This window comes from Chiloscyllium punctatum, chromosome 43, assembly GCF_047496795.1.
Source record: "Chiloscyllium punctatum isolate Juve2018m chromosome 43, sChiPun1.3, whole genome shotgun sequence".
NCBI classification, from domain to species: domain Eukaryota; kingdom Metazoa; phylum Chordata; class Chondrichthyes; order Orectolobiformes; family Hemiscylliidae; genus Chiloscyllium; species Chiloscyllium punctatum.
The window spans coordinates 37249129-37269743 of NC_092781.1; the positions used below are offsets into that span (position 1 = coordinate 37249129).

The window sequence follows — 20615 nt, forward strand, 5'->3', positions numbered from 1 at the left end:
TCACGTTATTGAATAGAGCTGTCGGGTGGTCGTGTTGCTTTTGTAGAGGACATTGGTTAGGCCACTGTTGGTATATTGCGTGCAGGTCTGGTCTCATTCCACTCGGAAAGATGTTGCGAAACTTGAAAGGTTTCAGAAACAATTTACAAGTATTTTGGCAGGAATGGAGTATTTGAGCGATAGGGAGAGGCTGAACAAATTGAGGTTGTGTTCTCTGCAGCGTCGGAGGGTAAGGAGTGACATTATACAGGTTTACAAAATTATGAGGTACATGCATAAGATAATTAGACAAAGTATTTCTTTTCCCTGGGATCGGGAATCCAGAACTAGAGGGCATAGGTTAAGGTACGTGGATGGATCAAGCTTCCAGAGCATGTGGTGGAGATTGGCACAATTGCAACATTTGAAGGGCATTTGCAATGGGTATATGAATCGGAAGTATTTGGAGGGATATGGGTTGGGTTCTGGTAGATGGGACGAGATTGGGTTGGGATATCTGATCAGCATGGACGGGTTGGACCGAACAGTCTGTTTCCATACTGTACAGCTCTATGACACTAGGACTCTCTGTATGCCTAATCTGAGAGAGATTCTTAAGCGGTAGGGGAATCAAGGGTCACAATCAAAATGAAGGAACGGCAACATGGGCAATTTTGGGTCAATCATAATAGAATGATGGAGCAAGATGGAGGGGCCACTAGTCTACTCATGTTGCTATTTGCTATGTTCTTATGGGGGAGGAAACAATTGCGCAAACTGAGTAAGACAGCTGAAATGCCTGTCAACGGCATTGAGAGGAGACCTTAAGTCAGGAAAAACACCCCAGTGGGTGGTGACACCGGTGAAAATACAGTACAGGTGGAGAACCTGGGAAATGGAATGGAATCTTTGCAGATCGCAGGGTGTGAGGAGACGTAGTTCAACGTAACTGTGGGAGACAGTAGATAGTCTAGCCCTTAAATGGAAAGACTAAACTCAAGAAAGGAAAGGAAGATTTTCAGAGATTCCAGGTGAAGTTGGAGGAAGGGTGGAAATTCGGAGTAAAATTGATTACTATTTCTAATTCTGGGTGAGAGTAGGAAGCAACAAGCAATGGATCAGAGACAGAACTTTGACAGGGGTCAGAGCAGGATTGGAACAAGGCATGCTCCATATAGCCATCAAAAAGGCAGGCGCAACTGGGACTTTTGCAAGTGCCTTGAGCCCCGCTTATTACTCAGAGGATGGGACATGTTCATTCCCCTTTCAAACCGACATGTATCCCTTCCTACCCATCAAAAAGAGACACCAAATGACTCACTACCAGTCTTGAAGCTGGGTTGGAGAGGCAGACATCCACAGTTCCTGATAATACGATATTTGATGATAGATAGCATCACATTTGGTCCTTTTATAACCATTTCAATCCAGTATCTTCATGAAAATTAACAATCTGAGTTTCGCATCTAAATCTAATGGTCCAAGGGCCATGAGGCCAACTCAGGACCAACGTGTTATCCGGAAATCAGATCAGGCTGGTGATGGAATTTGAAATCCTCCTGATTGGGAAGGTTCGTCTCAAACACCAATAAACTCCACCAATCTGAGGTGACTTAACCTATCCTTCCATGATGAAATTGAACTGTCAGGTTTTAATGATCAGAGACGATTATCGAAGTGATTCTTGCAAAATGAAACACGTCGAGAAAGCTCCTGCCATTTTGGTTATTGAACGATCGAGCAGAGATATTTGAGCTGCTCGAGGCTTCTCACACAGCTTTATACTGAATTGGTACGAAATGGATGACCACTTATTTGCCTGCTGCTCATTTATTCAGTCAAAGATTATACACGAGTAACGGATGCCTTCATTGCTTTCCCCGCACTTCATGCTAAAGTCAGCGATTATGTAGAATGTAGCTCTCTTACGTTATTGACACTCTCCGACATAATCACCACTAAGAGTCAATCATTTCACCAATGTGTTTGAATTTTCAGACCAATGAAGAGTTCAATAAGCTCATGAATGGACATCGCCGAATCGAAGCTGTTAACATGACTGAAATTGAAGCTGATGAAACAGATGAGAGTCGTGCATCTAAAGAAAGTCCCATTGAACTGAGAATTGCAACTGTTGACTGGCGAAGAGAAGGTTTAGTGACTCCAGTGAAAAACCAGGTAAAAAATCAGAAAAAGCTCTCAAGATTATTCAGTGCAGACATTAATTTCTCAACAGGATTGGACGTTATGATCAGCTTGTGTGAATTGTTAGGGAAGTTTCCGTTTCAGTCGATAATTTTTAACCTAAATTGCTTCTCCTGCTTTCTTGTTGCATTTGTTTCCTGGTATTGATTATGGTCAGGCAAGGAAGAATGGTATATGTATCAATGGTAATGTCCGTGCTTTTACTCATAATATCTAAAGAAATCTTACCGCAAAAACAAATTCAATGCTTAGATTAAACTGTAAAATTGAAGTCATCCTCTACAATTCCGATGTAATAAATATAAGTTCAGATGTAAATTGACACAACTCAATCATGGTAATGTTGCGAGCTGCAGTGCTAAGCTTCCTTGTGATACCATGTACAGTCTTATTCAAAGAATATTCGATCATATGCTCGACACCCCAAATTTTAAAACCACATTCACTTCTGTTGGGCCTTGTACCTCTCTCAATCATTCTCTCCAACTGGACAAGGCTGATCGACAGGAGGGCAGAGCCTGCTGGTAAGTATATGAAATATTGTGTACAAATGGGAGTTGTAAACGATTGGATTATACTGTAATTCAAGAAGTGTCAGTTGCGTTGTGTGTTTCGGAGTGAAAACACCATGAGGCTCAGTGAGATTTCTCACTATCATTATCAAAAGCATCTCGGTAGCTACGTCAATGCAGCTATAACATCCCACATATCCACTCCGAGTCGAATCTTCCCACACGTTCTTCCCGGAGCAATTCAATAGATTCATGACTAGTGCCCGATATCCTGGCAGCTGAGCCATCATGAAAAAGCTGCTGTGAACCAACATGAGCACGAGCATGGTAACCTTGCCCTGATCAGATAGGAATGTTTTCGAACAGGCCAGAGAATGGTACAGAAAAACAACTAACATGCCATAAGAATGCTATGTGTCAGAATCGCTGTGACAACCCACCTTCCCCCTCCGACTCACTCTATCCCAGCCTCAGCACCCACTCCTACCCAGATTCATGCTTGCACTGACGTCTTCCTCATCTTCAAAACCAACATCGCATCGGCATTGCCAATCCACTACCTCGGAATACCTCCCGTCATGTACCAACACCAACGGCCATGCAAAACTTAAATCTCTCACTCAATCCTTCCTGCTCTGTCATTCCAGGAGATGAGAGAACATTGGAGTACAGAGAGCTCTTGCATTGGTGGAGAGGCGTCTGAGACCAGATTCCTCAACCTGTGAGGAGAGACTCCTGTTTCTCACAAGAAAACATGATACACCCACATTCCACTAAGAGAGTAATTACTAATCATCACTGCTTTGTTAGCACTCTGTCAGTCTCATAAATTCTTCAGTGTGTCTTTGCAATAGCCCCAGACACTTCTGTCTTTCGTGTTCTGTCGGTTCCATCAGCATCCACTCTAGCTCTTCAGGGAAAGAAGACACCTCCTTGTTCTCTGAGCATGAAAGTATTGCGGCCTCAGAGGAAATATCAGTAAGGCTGCGCCCAGCACACACCACCAGCTCCCTGGAATATTGTGGGTGTGGGAGCACAGTCTGGAAAGCCCCTCATTGTGTCATTTCCTGCAGCACTCGGAGTGCTGCCAGCGACCCGGTACGGGCAGTAGAGACCGAGGTGTTGGCAAACATCTACATATACCAGGGAGCAGCAGATGCAGCAGACAGGAATGTACACTTGAAAGACGCCAGGGATGCAGAGACACTGCGGGGACCCAGATACGCAATCAAATGAATCATCTAAACTCCAAGGACAGTTTGGCAGTTGCCATGGAGAAGCAGGCCCAGCACCCTCAGCGTTTGCTGGCCATGGGCACTAAGCTGTACCCCATCGCCAACTGCTCTACAGGCCTGTAGTAGAGGTGCCACTTTCTAATCACAAGTAATAGGGACAGTGCCCTGCTGGAGGAGGAACACACACAGGTCACTCCGACTCAAGATATCATAGAAGTGGTTGAGCCTCCACCTCCAAACTGCTGCCCAGTTCTGCTCAGCATTGTCAGAGCACCCTCACGCCCGCCAGGCAAAAAATGCTGCGAGATTGACTGAACAAACCATTGCAGGGCTCACAGGCTGCAACAATGAGTCCGATCCTTCCTGCCTCACCCAAAAACTGGTATTCATTATATCTGAGACAATGAAGGAAAAGGAGGTTTAGTGGCAAGCGTGACAAAACTCGTACGTTATTTGCTCCTTTTCGATAAGTGGTATCAGCTTGACCTTCCACTTGGCTGTTTCTCTCTCGGTGGAGAGAAGCCTTAATGTAACTGCACCACCATGATGCCTAATGGCATGGTCACATAGGATCAATGTGTGTACTGAGAGCCTGGTGTCGGATGTGGAAGGAAGAGGAGAAAGGTTAACAGAGGTATGGCTGTGCTGCTAATACCGTCACACCTCATCCAACAACTTTATGGAATCCCTTCCCATCCAAGATTCATTTTTTTTCACCATTGCATATAGTGTTATCATCTATCCTCGAACACAACTGCACTAACCCAGACCTCTCAATGCACAGCCCTCAGAAGTGTAGAATTGCAAACTCTTCTTCCTGTGACAACAGTTCCCAATCCCCGAACTGGTCACTTTGTAGCCAAAGGATTCTTGAAACCAAGTCTCTGGATTGCAGACTCAAGGACAACTCCCCGCCCTGGCAGCAGACTATGGTCGATCCCCGGACTGGGGACTAGCAAATGCCAGATGCCAAAGTTCATGGGCAAGACCCATACAACTGGAGCCTGTACATCTTGCCCTGAGATGCTATTTGGTCTGATCGAACACCATGGTAGTTTGTAACCAATCGAAAACAGCGTTTATCCTATCCCTCTCGGAGAGCCATGCCATGTTCCCTTGATAGTTTATGCATGTTGTGAATTTGTCAAGAGAGGAAATTGAATAATGAGGCAAGTTTTGCTATTATGAAGACTTTTCATAATCAAATAATCCTCTTAAATGTCAATGCTTCAAGTTGTTGGTCACTGCTGTAGAAATCAGATCAGTCCTCCTGGGAATAACCCTCAGGACCCTGCTTGGCCCAACACTGTCCCCGCCAGGCAACACAGCTCCAGTGTGGTCCAGCTAGCGGAGAATTCTCCGACATCTTCAAACTCTCTCTTCTACAAGCTGAAGTCCCAATCTGCTTCAAGAAGACCACCATCATCTTCGTAAGTGAGGAAACAAAACTCTTGCATTGTTCCTTAATGAATACAGACCAGTGACCTGAGTACAATAATCATGAAGTGCTTCAAAAAGCTGGTGAAGGCCCACATCAACTCCATTCTCCCATCCTGCCTTGGTCACTTAAAATTTGCCGATAATAGTAACAGGTCCACAGTGGGTGAAATATCTCTAGCCTTGCACCCCTTGAACATCTGGACAAGGACACTTTTTTTCAGAATCCTGCTCATTAACTAGCCCTCTGCCTTCAACACTTTTATACTCTCCGCATTGAACTCAAAACCCTGTGACATTGGTCAGGATTCTATCCTCTGCAACTGTATCCGCAGCTGTCTGACCCACAGATACCAATCATTGAAGATCGGCAACTGCACCTTCTCCCGAATAACCTTCACCACTTGCGTCCCCCAATAATGAGTGCTCAACCAGTTACTGTACTCCCTTTACACCCACCATTTCCGAAAGAACACCATCTATACATTCACTGACGACAGCATTGTAGCAGGAAGGAAATTTGACAATGATGAATGATAAGATAGAAGGGAGATAGAGGGAACATTGACATGATGCAATGAGAATACTTTCTCTCTCTCTCTCTCAATTTCGGTAAAATTAAAGAACACATAATTGACTTCAGAATGAAAGGAGAACAAAACGCTTCCATCTACATCAATGGGAATACGGTTGAGTGAATGGAAAATGTCGAATTTCCTAGACTGACCATAATGGACAAACTTTCCAGAACAAACCATGTGTTTGTGCCGTTGGAAAATATACAAAAATGCCTCTTCTTCAACAGAGAGCTCGGATATTTTGGCATGTGCACAAGGACCCTCACTATCTTCGACAGTGACACCTTTGAGCGCATACTGTCTGGGTCCGGAAGGCCAGGTGTGGCAACTGCGAAGCTCAGGGTCTGAACAAACTTCTGAAGGTTGTGTGCGAGTCCCAGACCATCATGGAATCGAATACGCTATCTATGAACTCTACTTACACATCTTGCTGTCATGAAACGGCAGGCAACATCATCAAGGACCTATCTCACCCCGGTAGTGTACTCCTTACATGCATTCCATCAGGTAGAAGATACTGAAGCTTTAACACATCCACCAGCAGGTGAGGAACAGCTTTTCCCCAGCTGTGATTAGACAGTTCTGAGACTCTCTAGCTCAAATTATACTGATCTTCTGACATTGAATTTGCCTTGTGTCCACTCTCTACAATGTACCATTTGTCCAAGTCTTTTGTGATCTCCTCATCCTCGCATACGAGCATGTGCATCTATTGCTCATAAACAAAGGGTTTCACTGTTGTTCGCGACACGTTACAATACATAAATCAAATCAAATCCGAACCCAGTCACACCGATGTTCACAGATTCCGTGTAATTCTGGTAAACCTGAACAAACATTTAGACTAAGAGCATTAGTGTGAGACGGTGTTCCAAATGAATGTAGGTGCAAACTGGCTATCGTTTTTCGATCAATATGATTTAATGTGGTTATATTTCTGTTAACACTAGGGTCAATGTTCTTCTTCCTGGGCTTTCAGTGCAACTGGTAGCATAGAAGGACAGTGGGCAAAAAGGCATGGACACCTGGTTTCTCTGAGTGAACAGAATCTGATTGATTGTCAGGAACCATATATTGGATGCTATGGTGGAACCACATTGCAAGGCTTTGAACAAGTGATTGAATTTCAAGGCATCAACTCTGAGGAAACTTACCCTTACACAGGAAAGGTAAATCCCCAAGACTTCTCGTAAGATTGTGGTGGAGTCGGGATTCTCATTTCGTTTTATTTCATTTCTTCGGTCCTGTCGGTGTTCACTTGTAAGTTTTCTTGGAGGTTATTTTAATTACCTCTTGGTGAAGAGCAACGCTACCTGTGAGTGTGTCGAGCAGCATGGACTCACAACTGAGAGACCCTAGAGAGTTTGGGTTCCTGATGGCTCCTATCCTGACGCCAATTCATGGCTGCTCAGGCGGTGATGAGTCGAGGTCCCCGGCAGTGTCCATATCCAGTACAATTTCGTGCAGACAGAAGATGAGCTCTGTTTTTGTTCATGGCAATATCTGTACCTATCTTAGATTCACAAAACTAGCTCTGCAGGTGAGTCTTGGATTTTGGCAGCATCTGCATCCAGCACACATTCATGGAGGTAGGGTGCAAGTGGGTTAGTTTTCTGTTAGTGTCTGTATCCAGCAGAGGTTCAGGGAGGCAGAGAGGAGGTGAGATTTGTTTCTTTTCAGTATCTGTATCCAGCTCGGATTCATGGCGGCAGAAAAGATGAGTTTGGTTTCCTGTCATTACTGCATCCATCATAGATTAATTGAGGCAGATTGAAGATTAGTTTGGGTTCTGTCAGTGTTGCTATCCAGCGCAGATTAGTGGAGGGAGGGGAAAGGTGTTTTCAGGTTCCTGTGATGATCTGTATCCAGCACAGATTCATGGAGATGGGGTCAAGGTGAGTGTGGGTACCTGTCATTGCAGGACACCATCACAGATTCATGGAGGCAGCAATGGAGCTTAGGCCCAGTCCAAGATCCGGCAGCAACTGCAGTGACTGCATTAGACAGCGATATCTAAAGCAGCCTCCTGGTAACAACAGAATCGTGTTTGGACCAATGTCATGCCTAGCAGCATCATTGCCAACTACTTTCCTGAGGTCCATCAAGACCTCCTTGTGACCAAGGCATCAGCGGAGTCAAGATGCTGCCAAAGATTGGGCGACTTTCATTCCGACGGTGATAGAGAAGGGGACACATGCCTGATCAGCATGTCCATGATGGAGCACTTAGTAAGGACTATGAAGTTGGACATTCTCTTTATTTCTCCATTTCTTTCTAATTTATTTTGTATGTTGTGATATTAAATGTGTGTTGAGATGGTGCTGCAGCGTGGCAACACGAGACAACACTTTTCCCTATATGTGCAAAGAATATGCACATGAAAGTAAATAACTCAAATGAAAATTCTTCGGTGCTTTTCAGAAGCACGGTCTTTTTCCAACATCCATGGTGTTAGACCCTGAAACGCAATGCTTTTCAAATGGGAGCTGCCATCCTGGATCTGTGTAAATCCTTCCCTAAGAGTCTGCCCTCAGGTTTCTGAAAGTGTCATTGCATAAGCACCATTAAGGAGGCTGAGAGAATAAAATCTTTCAGCACTCCCACTCATCTCAACCTTATCTTGGAAAGCTCTCCTACATCTTGACACAACACCTCGTACCCTCAGACAATATGTCTGAGGAGTTAAGAATACTTCACTTTTTGTGAATTAATGCTCACCATTCCCACAGTTCAAAGATGTGGAGGTTAGGGGGATTGTCTATGTTACCTAACCAGAGTGCGAAGGGAATTATAGGTTAGGTGTTTAAGCCATGGGAGACGCAGGGTTACAGGGATAAGGTAGGGCCGAATGGGCATTTTCTACACTCTGGGAATTCTATCATACTGTGATTTAGCATCTGGATGTGACGTTCGGCAGAATCAACGGAACATTCAGCATATTCTGTCCTTCAGACTGGGACGTGCGCCATCCACTATAACAGTTAAAATCCTAACACAGCGATGGACAGATCTGAAGAGTCAGGAATGTCTGTCTGCTTCTCCCATATGCCCCAACGGGCTGGTCAGTCACTCTCATATAATCTGCAATTTTACATCAAAAGGAATGTAAATATGTTGATTTGTTAAGAGAGGCGTTTACTCTTTAGGAATGTCATTTACCATGCGACTTGCTGGGTTGACATTTGGCATATTGTGGTGTAATTAAGAAACTTGGCTTGAATCGATACTCAGGAGACGTTTTTGCGTAATTTGCTTTACAGTTGATGTTGTTCCTCCAGAAGCCGTTGTTGTCTGTCTACACGTCACAATTGCCCCGAGTCTTGGATTTGATTGGGATCAGCCTCTTGCGTGCAAATCCCAGCTCTTTGTCTCAGTGTAACACAGTTTCACCTTGTTCTTCAGTTGATTCTTCAAGTCCTTACCCAAGATCTTCCACACTCTCATGTCTGGACTCATTGTAGATGACTTGCGCGTTATTATGCAGGACAGCAATTGCTTTTGTTTTAGGTTTGTGTCAACACTGTTTAATTGTTCCTGTGGTAATCTGAGACCACAAGCAACGCAAAATTTAAGTTCATTGTCTGCCCACGCTCCCTGCTTTCCAAAATCCAGCGTTTCATTGGCCAAAGAAACAACTGAATGAAAGAAACACTCTCGTCATATGACAGGCGTACATGATCTGGTGACTGGGCATCACTCTACACTAAACCTACTCTCTGGCTATGTTTTATGGAAGTGATGGCCTCTCACTCACTGGCTGGCGAGTCAACATTAACAGAGTCTCCTCTTTTCATGAAGCTCCAGTGTAGGAATTGTCACTCAGGCACTGAGCAGGACAAGAGAATGGCTTTGCACAAATGACAGCGCCAAGGAGTGGTCATTACCAGCCAAAGGCCAGTGGCGCTGCTCATCAGGTAGGCAGTAACATTCAGTACAACAACCTGAGGGCTGGTATTGATCTTGGGGAACAGACCAACAGTAAGTGACTGAGTGAGAGGAGTGGAGGTGACGATAACAACACAGCATTGAGTAGGGGTGTGTTTGGCTGGGGTGGGGTGTGGTGCAGTGAGGTCAGATAACAGCAGGGGTACCCTTCCTCAACTGGTACTTGATATTTTCCCGACCCCTAAATCGACAATCAATGCTGAACACATTTGCATGTCGTTGTGGTCTCATGTTGATCACCTCACTCACCCCTGAATGAATTACATTGGCATTGGGATCAGAACTGCTCAGTATGATAAATTGCCAATTTGGCAGCCTCAGTTTGGACGCCAGCACGAATACTCGGCTTGTGATTCATTACAACTTTTGTCCCTAATTTACACTCCATAGTTGGGGAAACGACCTGATATCAAGCGTTAAAGTGAGAATGACACCCCTTTCCATTAAGGCGTGACGTGACGTCAAGGAGCCCAAGAAAATCTGGAGTGAATGGAAATTGGAAGAAAAAAATCTTTTGGTTGTAATTATATCGAACACACTGGAAGGTGTTTGCAGTTATTTGATGGCTTTCTGCTCGGGACATGTCGATCGGAGTTCCTCAGTGTAGCCTTCTTGGTACAGCCATCTTCAGCTGCTTCGTCAGTGGCCTTCTATCCAAAAGGTAAGCAGGGGGAATATCTGTACGATTGTCAGCACCATTTGAATTTATCACATTTTGAAGAAGTCTGTGTCCAATGTGGCAAGGTGTGGACAATATCTCCACTTGCGAAGATAAATAACAAATGACATTCTCACCAGACAAGTGCCAGGCAATGACATAATCCAACAAGTGACGTAATGTAATCATCACTGAGTCTCACATGACCAACATCTTTGAATCCTTTCCATCAACTAAACAAAAAGCAAGGATATGGTGGAATACTTCATCATCCCTGGATGACTACAGCTCCGACAACAAAGAAAGAAACAGTTATATTATTGGTTGTCTACCATAGACATTGGACAGATTGGACAGTAGATCTTGGAAACGTGCAGATATAACAGAATTGCTGATGAGGGTGATTTGAAATTCCCCAATATTAATTGGAACATCCGCGGTGAAGATTATCAGGATGGAGATGATTTTGTTGGGTGTAACCAGGAAGTATTCCTGATGCACGAAATAGATAGGCCGACTGGGAGAGGCCATATTGGATTTGGTTCGAGACAATTCGCCAGGCCAGGTGTTAGATATCTCGATGGGAGAGCATTTCGGTGACAGAAAGCATAAATGCCACAAATGTGCAGTCGCCGTGGGTAGGAATAGAAACGGACTGTATGAGAGGGAAGCCGAAAATGTGTTGCTGGAAAAGCGCAGCAGGTCAGGCAGCATCCAAGGAGCAGGAGAGTCGATGTTTCGTGCATGAGCCCGTCTTCAGGAAGAAGGGCTCATGCCTGAAACGTCGATTCACCTGCTCCCTGGATGCTACCTGACCTGCTGTGCTTTTCCAGCAACATATTTTCTGCTCTGATCTCCAGTATCTGCAGTACTCACTTTCTCCTTTATGAGAGGGAATTTAATCTGGGGACGGGATGTTTTACGACTCTTCGACAGGTCCTGTGGAGTGTAAATTAGGAATAATTGTTCTACGGAAATGCACCACAGAAATGTGGAGCATTTTTTTACTGTGTTGAATAACTTTGTCCCAATGAGACCGGTGCGGAATTGTAAAGGAAATCAGCCCTGGATGACAAGAGCAGAAGAACGGGATCTGGCGAAAATGTTTTCGATTACAGCGTCGAAAGGAAAGAACTCAAAAATGGACGAAGGAAAACTGGTTGGGGGCATGAGAAAGCCTTGGCGAGAAGGATTTGAAAATATCCAAATGTTTTGCACACTTACATTAGGAATAAGAGAATGATCTGCGAGAGTCTAAGCTGGATCCAAGCCAATGGAGGGAACTTAAGCATCGAGCGTGGCGAGGTAGAGAAGGATCAAAATGAGTTTTATTTTGCTGTTGTAGTCGTGAGAGAGAGGGAGCTTGATGATAGCGAGAATACTGGGGAAGAGCTTACTCGGCTGGAACTGATTGATATTTAGAATGTGGATATGGTATAAATTGTGAAAAGCGTGAGTATGATTCAATCTCGAGGGCAGGATTAGATATATCCACATTTCCTACGAGAAGTGAGAAATGAGATTGCTGCACCTCTGGCAATGATCTTTGAATCCAACCTCTTCACAGAAGTAGTTCGTTATGTTTGGAGGGAGTAATATATTGTAATTCTCTTCAAGGAATTAAATAGAGAAACAAAAATGGAAATTGTTGTCTAGGTAGGTTTACGTCTGTGGTCAGCAAGGTACTGGAAAAAGTTCGCAGATATAGGATTTTGGATTGTTTAGATAATGATTTTTGATTAAGGAAAATCAATGTGGCTTTTTGATGAGCATGTCATGCATCACAATTCGTATGCGTTCTTTGAGGATGTGTTGAGACAGGTTGATGAAGGTCGAGCAGTGGATAGGATGTCAATGGATTTCAGTAAAGTATTTGCTGGGTTCCCCACGGCAGGCTCATTCAGCAAGTTAGGAGGTTATAGGATCTACTGATATTTGGCTGACTATATACGGAATTGGCTTGCCAAGAGAAGACAGGAAATGGTCGTGGATGGGATGTCATTCATTTGAAGGTCGGAGACCAGTGATCTCCTGCAGGGATCTGTTCTTGCGCCTTTGCTCTTTGTTTTTTTTATATAAATGGCTTGGATAAAGTAATGGAAGGTAACCAGAGACGTTTATCCAGGAAAAGGGCTGTCACGAGAGGTCATACAGTTATGGTCACTGGAGAAAGTAAAGGGAAGATACCAGAGGTAGATTGTTTCCGCAGATGTTTTGATGCGTGGACTCCACTGCCAGCTTTGGAAGTAAAGTTAGAGACATTCACAGCATTTAAGCGACTGCTGGTCAAGCACATGCACGGCAGCAATTGGAGAGGTGTGTATTTAGGTTGATCTTAGATGAAGATAAATATTTGGCGCAACATTGGGGTCCGAAGGGCCTGCACTGTGCTGCACTGTTCAGTGTTCTATGTTTTGACACTGAGTGGGTTTGACACCATCCAGGACATTCACTCCATTTGTCTGGCATCAAATCCACAAATATTAATTCCCTCCAATATCATCACAAAGTGACAGCAGTATATACAATTCACGAGCTACAGCTGTGAAGTTGACTGATGGACTGTCGACAGAATCTTCTAAACCGAAGGCCACTTCCGCCAAGGAGGGCTGGAGATACAATGAACACCACTCCCTGCAACATCCCCTCAAATCAGTCACCATCCGGGCTCAGAAATTTATTGTCATTCCGTCACCGACTTTGGGTCAAAAGACTTGAACTCCCTCTCGAACAGAATAGTAACCAATCAAAAATTCTGGAAATGTTCTGGAAGGCAGCTCATCACAACTTCTCCAAGCCAAGTTTGAATGAACGCTGACACAGTCTGCCACAACTACATTTTAAGCCACCTTGGAATTAAACCTGGGTGAATGTGGCAATCCCTCCTGCTACACACAGACACCCATTCCAATATCACTCCCAGTATCAATCTCACCCCAGAATTGGCATCATGTTCTTCCCTGTGTCCTGAAGCTGAAGTAACTGCAACATTGATGAGAAGTAATTGAAAATTATTGACCAGAATCTTCACTCCATCAGACAGTAGCAACACTCTGAAAAGTCAACACATTTATAATTTTCCAATTTTCGTTAAAACACGGGCATAGTGGCCATACTTTAGACAATCAATATACTCCATCATTTCCAACATGCAGGAATTTATAGAGAGGCCAAGTGTGCAGGTGCATAATTCCTTGGAAGTGGAGCCGAGGATAGATAGGATGGTGAAGGAGGCACTTGGCACAGTTACCTTCATTGTTCAAATCATTGGTACAGGTATTGCGACGTCATATTGCAGCTGTACAGGACATCGACGAGGCCACTTTTGTAAAACTCTACACAAGTTTTGTTGCTCTGTTAAAGGGACGATGTTTTTAACTTTCACAGGGTGCAGAAAATATTGATGAGGATGTTGCTGGGTTTGGGTTTCAGTTATCGGGAGAGACTGAATAGGCGGGGCTTTTCTCCCAGCGGAGGAACAGAGGCTGAGGGGTGATATTATTGATGTTTATAAAATCATGAAGTGCATGGATCGGGTGAAGAGCCGAATGTTTTAGCCATGGGATCGGCGTTCAAACCTAGAGAGCAGGGCCTTAAGGTGAAAGGGGGAATATTTGAATAGGCACTGAGACTAATACTAATTAGTTGTAATCCAATGACTCTAATGTTGCAAGTATTGACGGTTTGGGAAACATTTATTTGCATGTGAAGATTTGAGTTTACTAAAGGACGATCACAATTTTAAGATGAGTCGACCGAAAACACTGAAGAGGCTTAACTCTTTCTAGTCTAGTTTCGCTATGAGCTAACGAGGGGGTGAGCTTGATTGGGATACTGAATTGTCAAGACAAATAACAATGTTCTTCATGTACTCACATTTCAATTCATTTGCAATACCATTGCTTGGTCTCAGTGTAGAATATTTCGAATACATTGAGCAATAAATATTAAATTTGACACAAGAAAACCCGAAAAATGATCTGATTTGCAATTGTTTCGCGCCGAGGCTCATGTATGTATGGAACGACCTGCCTGAACAAGTGGTGGAGGCTGGGGCAATTATAAAATTTAAAAGGTACCCAGATGGGTATATGGATTGGAAGTGTTCAGGGCCAAATGGTCGCGAATAGGACGACAATACGGCAGGATATATGATTGGCGTGGACGAGTTGGAACAAACGGCTTGTTTTCATGCTAAGTCACTATAAATGTATTTTTTTCAAAAAAAAGTGAACAAATATCACACAGATTTGGGAAAACAAAGTGGCTGCCAAAGTAGGAATGCAGAAAAGTATCAAGAAAAGAAAAAATAGCTTTATCATGAACTTAATGAGCATTCCTTTTCAACATTTTATTTAAATTATAGGATGGAGGCTTCTGCAGATTTCAACGAGATAAAATTGCTGCTAAAATCACTGACTACAAATGGGTTTGGGGAGGCGAGGCAGCATTGGAACAAGCAGTGAGAGAGATAGGACCGATGTCTGTTGTGATTAATGCAAGTCTGAAATCCTTTCAACATTATAAAGGAGGTAAGTCGCAGAGCACTGGATGATGTCTTTGAATCAGATTATCGACTGTTCAAGAAAAGGTATTAGAAATCATAAATCTACAGACACATTTACTGTCACTATTTTGGTATTAATATTACTGCAAAGTTCACCATGGACCATGACCCTTACCCTTGTTCCTCCCTACACTCCTCTCGTGTTACATGCCGTCCAGTTCTGTCAGATATCATCGAGTTAAAGCGAGACTATGCTACAAGGTGAGCTCATGAATGGTAATGAGAAATGGACCTGCTCCCATTCGGAGTGATGCAAATAGCTCAAAACATTGTGCTGTAGCTAAGAGAACTGACAGTGAGGTGTAACTGTCCTGATGTGCTGCTGAGTACCTGCACATGTCAGCGTTTTATTGATTGTAAACTGAAGACGCTACACTCACTGTATCTGGATTAAGAGGAAGGGCGAGACCTTCGACTTGAAATCTCTTGGCCTCCTGCTGAGAGTCTTTCACTCTCTGCTCCACCTCTTCTCTCAGCAGCTGTTTCTATTCTGTTCTTCATCTCCTCTCGTGTGGCGACTCGAGATGACTTGCAAAGACGGTGGTATGAACAGGGAGGTGGACGCCTGCACAGCTTCCTTGTGATGATGACACAGTTCGTCTCCATGTGCAGGACTATTCCCTATTGACTCCATCAACATTTCAAATCACAAAGCACTTCTACTGTACAACCCACAATTGGAGACAAACCCGAAAAATACTGAATGCAGAGTGGAGCTCCTTCATTACCACAGGTGTAGGATTTTGTAAGTTAACAGAATGTGTTAACACACATGGCAGCAAACCGATATTTCACACGGTCAGATACCATGGTCAGTGTCTTCTGCAAATGTCTGGTATATTATTTCTACACCGAAAATAATCTCAGCAAGATATAAAAACAACAGCAATAATTATTTAAAAATGGAAGAATGTAATCAAGGTCGGACCTTCAATTGGAAAACAGATAGTCTGCGATTGGGTGGAACAAGAAAATTTAATAAGAAAAGGGATGGTGGTCCAGTGCCAGCAGGAATGGACAGGGGACAATTAAAGAAAGTAAAGAAATGTATGCAGAAAGTTTCAGGGTCTGAGGGAATGTTATTTTAAAAATAAGAGACCCCGGGGCCCGCGTGCATAATTCCATGATTTTGGAATCACACGTCGACAGGGTAGTGAAAGCAGCATTCGTCAGTGCATTGAGTATATGCTTTGCGATGTCATGTTCCAGCTGCAAAAGACATTGGTAAGGCTAGTTTTAGAATTTTATGTTAAAGTCTAGACTTTATGCTGTAAGAAAGATGTTGTTAAATTTGAAAGGATCCAGAAAATATTTACAAGGACTTAGCAAGGGTTGAAGTATTTGAGGGTTAGAGTGAGGCTGAATTGAGTCAAGCTTAGAGTTTTGCTGGAGAATCATAGCAGGTCAGGCAGCATTTGAGGAGGAGGAAAATCCAGTTTCGGGCAAAAGCCCTTCCTGATGAAGTCGATTTTCCTCCCTCCTCAGATGCTGCCTGACCTGCTGTGCATTTCCAGCATAAGTCTAATCTGGACTCTGATTTCCAGCATCTGCAGTCCTCACTTTCGCCCGAGGCTGAGAAGGCTGCAGCCTTGTTCGCTCGTACTACAGAGACTGAAGGGTGAGCTTATGGAGGTTCATAAACAATAATGGGTATGGGACGAATAAAGAGGAGGAGAGTCCAAAACTAGAGACCGTACGTTTAAGGTGAGAAGGAAAAGGTTTAAAGGTATCTGAGGAGCAATGTTTTCACACAGAGCATGGTACGTGTCTGGAATGAAATACCAGAGGAAGTGGTGGAGAGTGATACAAATACAACATTAGAAAAGACATCTGGATGGGTAGATGAATAGGAATGGTTTACAGGGATATTGGCCAAGTGCTGAAAAATAGGACGAGATTGCTTGAGGATATGTCCTCAGCATGGACTATTTCGATCGACCAGATCGAAGCATTTCTACGCGATAAAGGTCTATGACTCTGAAGGATGTGCCGAGAGGAAGTGAGAATGGCAGAGGCGATGTCATTGGGAAACATTAATTTAAGTCAACAGATGTAATGGTGCAGAGTGAGGACGATCAATTTGAAGACAGTTAGTACAAACAGACATGTCAGTGCTCATTAAACAAAGCTAAATTAAGACGAATTAAATGTTTCACAGATAAACCATTTAATATGTGTCTCCTTACAGGAGTTTACTATGATGAAAATTGCAATGGATATGTAACCGATGAAGTGCTGGTGGTTGGTTTTGGAATTGAGGATGGAATGAAGTATTGGCTGGTTAAAAACAGGTCCGTACTCTTTGAAATAACAAACACCTGATCACAGACGGAGAAGGGACAGTGGCATGGAATGAATTTCCTGTCTCTTTGCTGCAACCTGTATTTCTGTTCAGCGAGCACGTAACTCTGTGTTTATCCAGAAGTGAATGCTTAATGGTTGTGCTGTCTGAGATGATATCTAAAACTATGTCTGAGTCCGGTGTCCCACCATCAAGAAACGCTGCACTTACAAGTATACCTTTCTTGACTGAAGTATTGCTTCATAAAGAGGCAGGCATCAGAGTGTCATTATTCCTGAATCACAATCATTTTTTAAACTTACCAGTACAAAATAAAAACATACTGTTAAAATTAACAGCAATGCACAACAAAAAGCAATTTACTGGGGAATTGGGCGGCAAAGTCAGATCCCAAACCCAACTGTCCAACCTGTTCACAGGGAAACAAGGACAAAGTTCGAATCACTTGTCACTAGAGCACTGATGGGATCAGATTAACAGCCCCAATTCTGGAACATAAAACATAGAGCTTTACAGCCCAGTACATGCCTTTTAACGCTCGATGCTGCGCCGACCTGTGGAATCAATCTGAAGCCCATGTAATGAACACTATTCCATTCTCGTACATATGCCTGGTCAATGACCATTTAAATATTCTGAAATGTGGCAATACCTCTACTGTTGCAGTCAGAGTTCCAAGCCCCTACAACAATCTGAGGAAAGAAACTACCACTGACACCTGTCCAATATCTATCTCTATGGATTTTAAAGCCCTCCTGCAAGCCATCGCCATTCAAGGAAAAAAAAAGCCTCTCTCTATCCAACCTATCAAATATTTTCATTAACTTATGTGTCTCAATTAATTCACCTCTCAAACTTTTTCCAAACGCAAACAGCCTTAACTCCCTCAGCTTTTCCTTTTTTCTATCTCCCTCCATTACTGGCGATTTCCCAGTAAATCTCATCTGAACCCGTTCCAAAGCATGCACATTCTTCCTGTAATATGGTTACCAAAACTGTGCATATTACCCAGAAAGTGGTTGCAACAGAGTTTAGTACGGCTTGAAGCATGACCTCCTGTTTCTGAAACTGAATCCCCTTAACAATCAAAGCTAACACGCCAAATGCCTTCCCAATAACCCGATCAATCTGGGAGGCAACATTCAAACATCGATGTACCTCGACATCGAGATCTCTGTGCTCATCTACACAAGCACGAATCTGAACATTCGCCCATTACATTGGATTCCTTCCAAACTGAATCACCTCACACTTTACCACGTTAAACTGCATTTGCCACCTTTCGTCATAGCTCTGCAGCTTATCTACTTATCTCTGCAATCCATACATCCTTAGTAACTGTCCACAACTCTAACGAACGTAATTTCATCCGCATATTAATCCACCATCCTTCTGTGCTCTCATTCAGTTCATTTCTATAAAAATCAACGAACAAAAGTGGATCCAAAAACTGATCCTTGCGGTACATTATTAGTAACTGAACTGTAGAATGAATATTTTCCATCAACTATCACCGTCTGTCTCCTTTCAGCGATTTATTCTATGAGGCGTCGCTGGCTGCTGTTATTACAATCACGGCAGCCATATTTGGAAGAAGCAGTCACATCTTCAGGTCCAGACTGGATACAAAATTTTTGATTAAATAAGTCCTGTGGTTCGGGTGAATATACACACACACAGACACACACACAGACACACACACACACATACACACACACACACACACACACACACACACACACACACACACACAGACACACACACTGACACCTACACACATTTCTACATGATTTCCCAGAATTCCCAGAAGAAACAGTATGTGGGTAGCTTATAAAAAATACACATTGTTGTTTAATAAGGTAGATAGTATTACAATGTAATGGGTGCTGGAATAGTTTGGTAAAGCTGGAAATGTGATTTGGGCAGGGTAACCGGATATGGAACAAATTTTAAGGCCGAAGTATCCTTGCAGTTTAGGAGACACTGGATAACCTGTGCCCAAATCAACTCATGCTCTGCATAGACTCGATCCAGTGGCAGGCAATCTCCAAACGATGATGGTAAAAAAAAACTGAGAAAATCTCATCTTCCATAAGGCAAGAAGGAAATCTCCAAGAGGCCATATTTCAAGCTCTCACTCGTCCCTATTCACTTTCCCCTTCATATCTACTACAGCTGCAGACCTATTCCTGATATTGATCTCACCTCACGTCATTTTAAATGTTGTAGTGAGTCCATACGTACTGTACAGATCAGCAATTGATGCAAAAGGAAACAATTGTCTCTTTCCAGCCTGATGCAAATTATTCTTTCCAACTCATTGTCTAGCTCAGTAATTCCAGAATTCAGTCCCTATAATAATTCCAATTGTATACCAGAGTTAAAACAGCTGCTTCTCCAAACATGTCCCTTTTATCAGAATTTGATTCTAACACCAATCGAATTTCTTATTTTCCAGCTTGGGAACAGACTGGGGTGATGACGGGTACATCAAAATTGCTAAGGATAGAGGTAATCACTGTGGAATTGCCAGTTTTGTGCGGTACCCTATCGTGTAACGAGCCAACTGATACGACAGAGCATCATCAATCCCAGCTGAATGAAAACCCGGACCATTTCTGATAATGCTGACTCATTCAAGGACATTGCTTTAATTGTCTGCTGCAAATTTAAAAAGTGAAATAATAACGATGTTTGCACATTTCTATCGCTTGATATAAAACCAATGGCATTGTCTGATTGATACATATAGCCACTGTAAATGATAGAATAAATAAATTCTCCAGCTTGTAGAAGACAATAATCTGCATGTACTGCTGATGACCAACAATATAATAAAGGCTGCCAGCAATCATTTTCAGAGGTTGTTTGTTCCAAAGGAATGTATTTAGCTTTGTGCCTAATGAATTGTGTTGACTGCTATGAAATATCTTGTCCAAACATGTTGTAGACAAATGCACAGAACATGTAAAGAGTCTGTGTTTTTTGACAACAACACCGTTACTGAATAAATTCAATGGGGTTGTTGAGGACATTAAGGCTTAATTGAACAGAGTCTAACCAGAAACTCTCCTGGAAACATGTTAAGCTGGCCAGACTGTAGAATGGGAGTGTCCCGATGAGATTCAGTTCAGACAAATGCGAATATGCAATTTCATCTATTGATTGGCACTGAATGGAAAAACTGGAAAACTGAG

General features: G+C 43.1%; 1 protein-coding gene across 1 annotated transcript in view; it reads left to right on the top strand.

Moving 5' to 3' along the window:
• LOC140466518 (procathepsin L-like) overlaps positions 1-20125 on the top strand; it is a 32900-nt gene extending 12775 nt beyond the window's left edge. The window contains exons 4-8 of the mRNA XM_072561995.1: positions 1978-2157; positions 6897-7115; positions 14916-15081; positions 17305-17407; positions 19877-20125. Coding sequence (XP_072418096.1) covers positions 1978-2157; positions 6897-7115; positions 14916-15081; positions 17305-17407; positions 19877-19976 — 768 coding nt within the window. The 3' untranslated portion in view covers positions 19977-20125. The remainder of the gene's footprint in view (positions 1-1977; positions 2158-6896; positions 7116-14915; positions 15082-17304; positions 17408-19876) is intronic.
• The last annotated feature ends 490 nt before the right edge of the window (positions 20126-20615 follow it).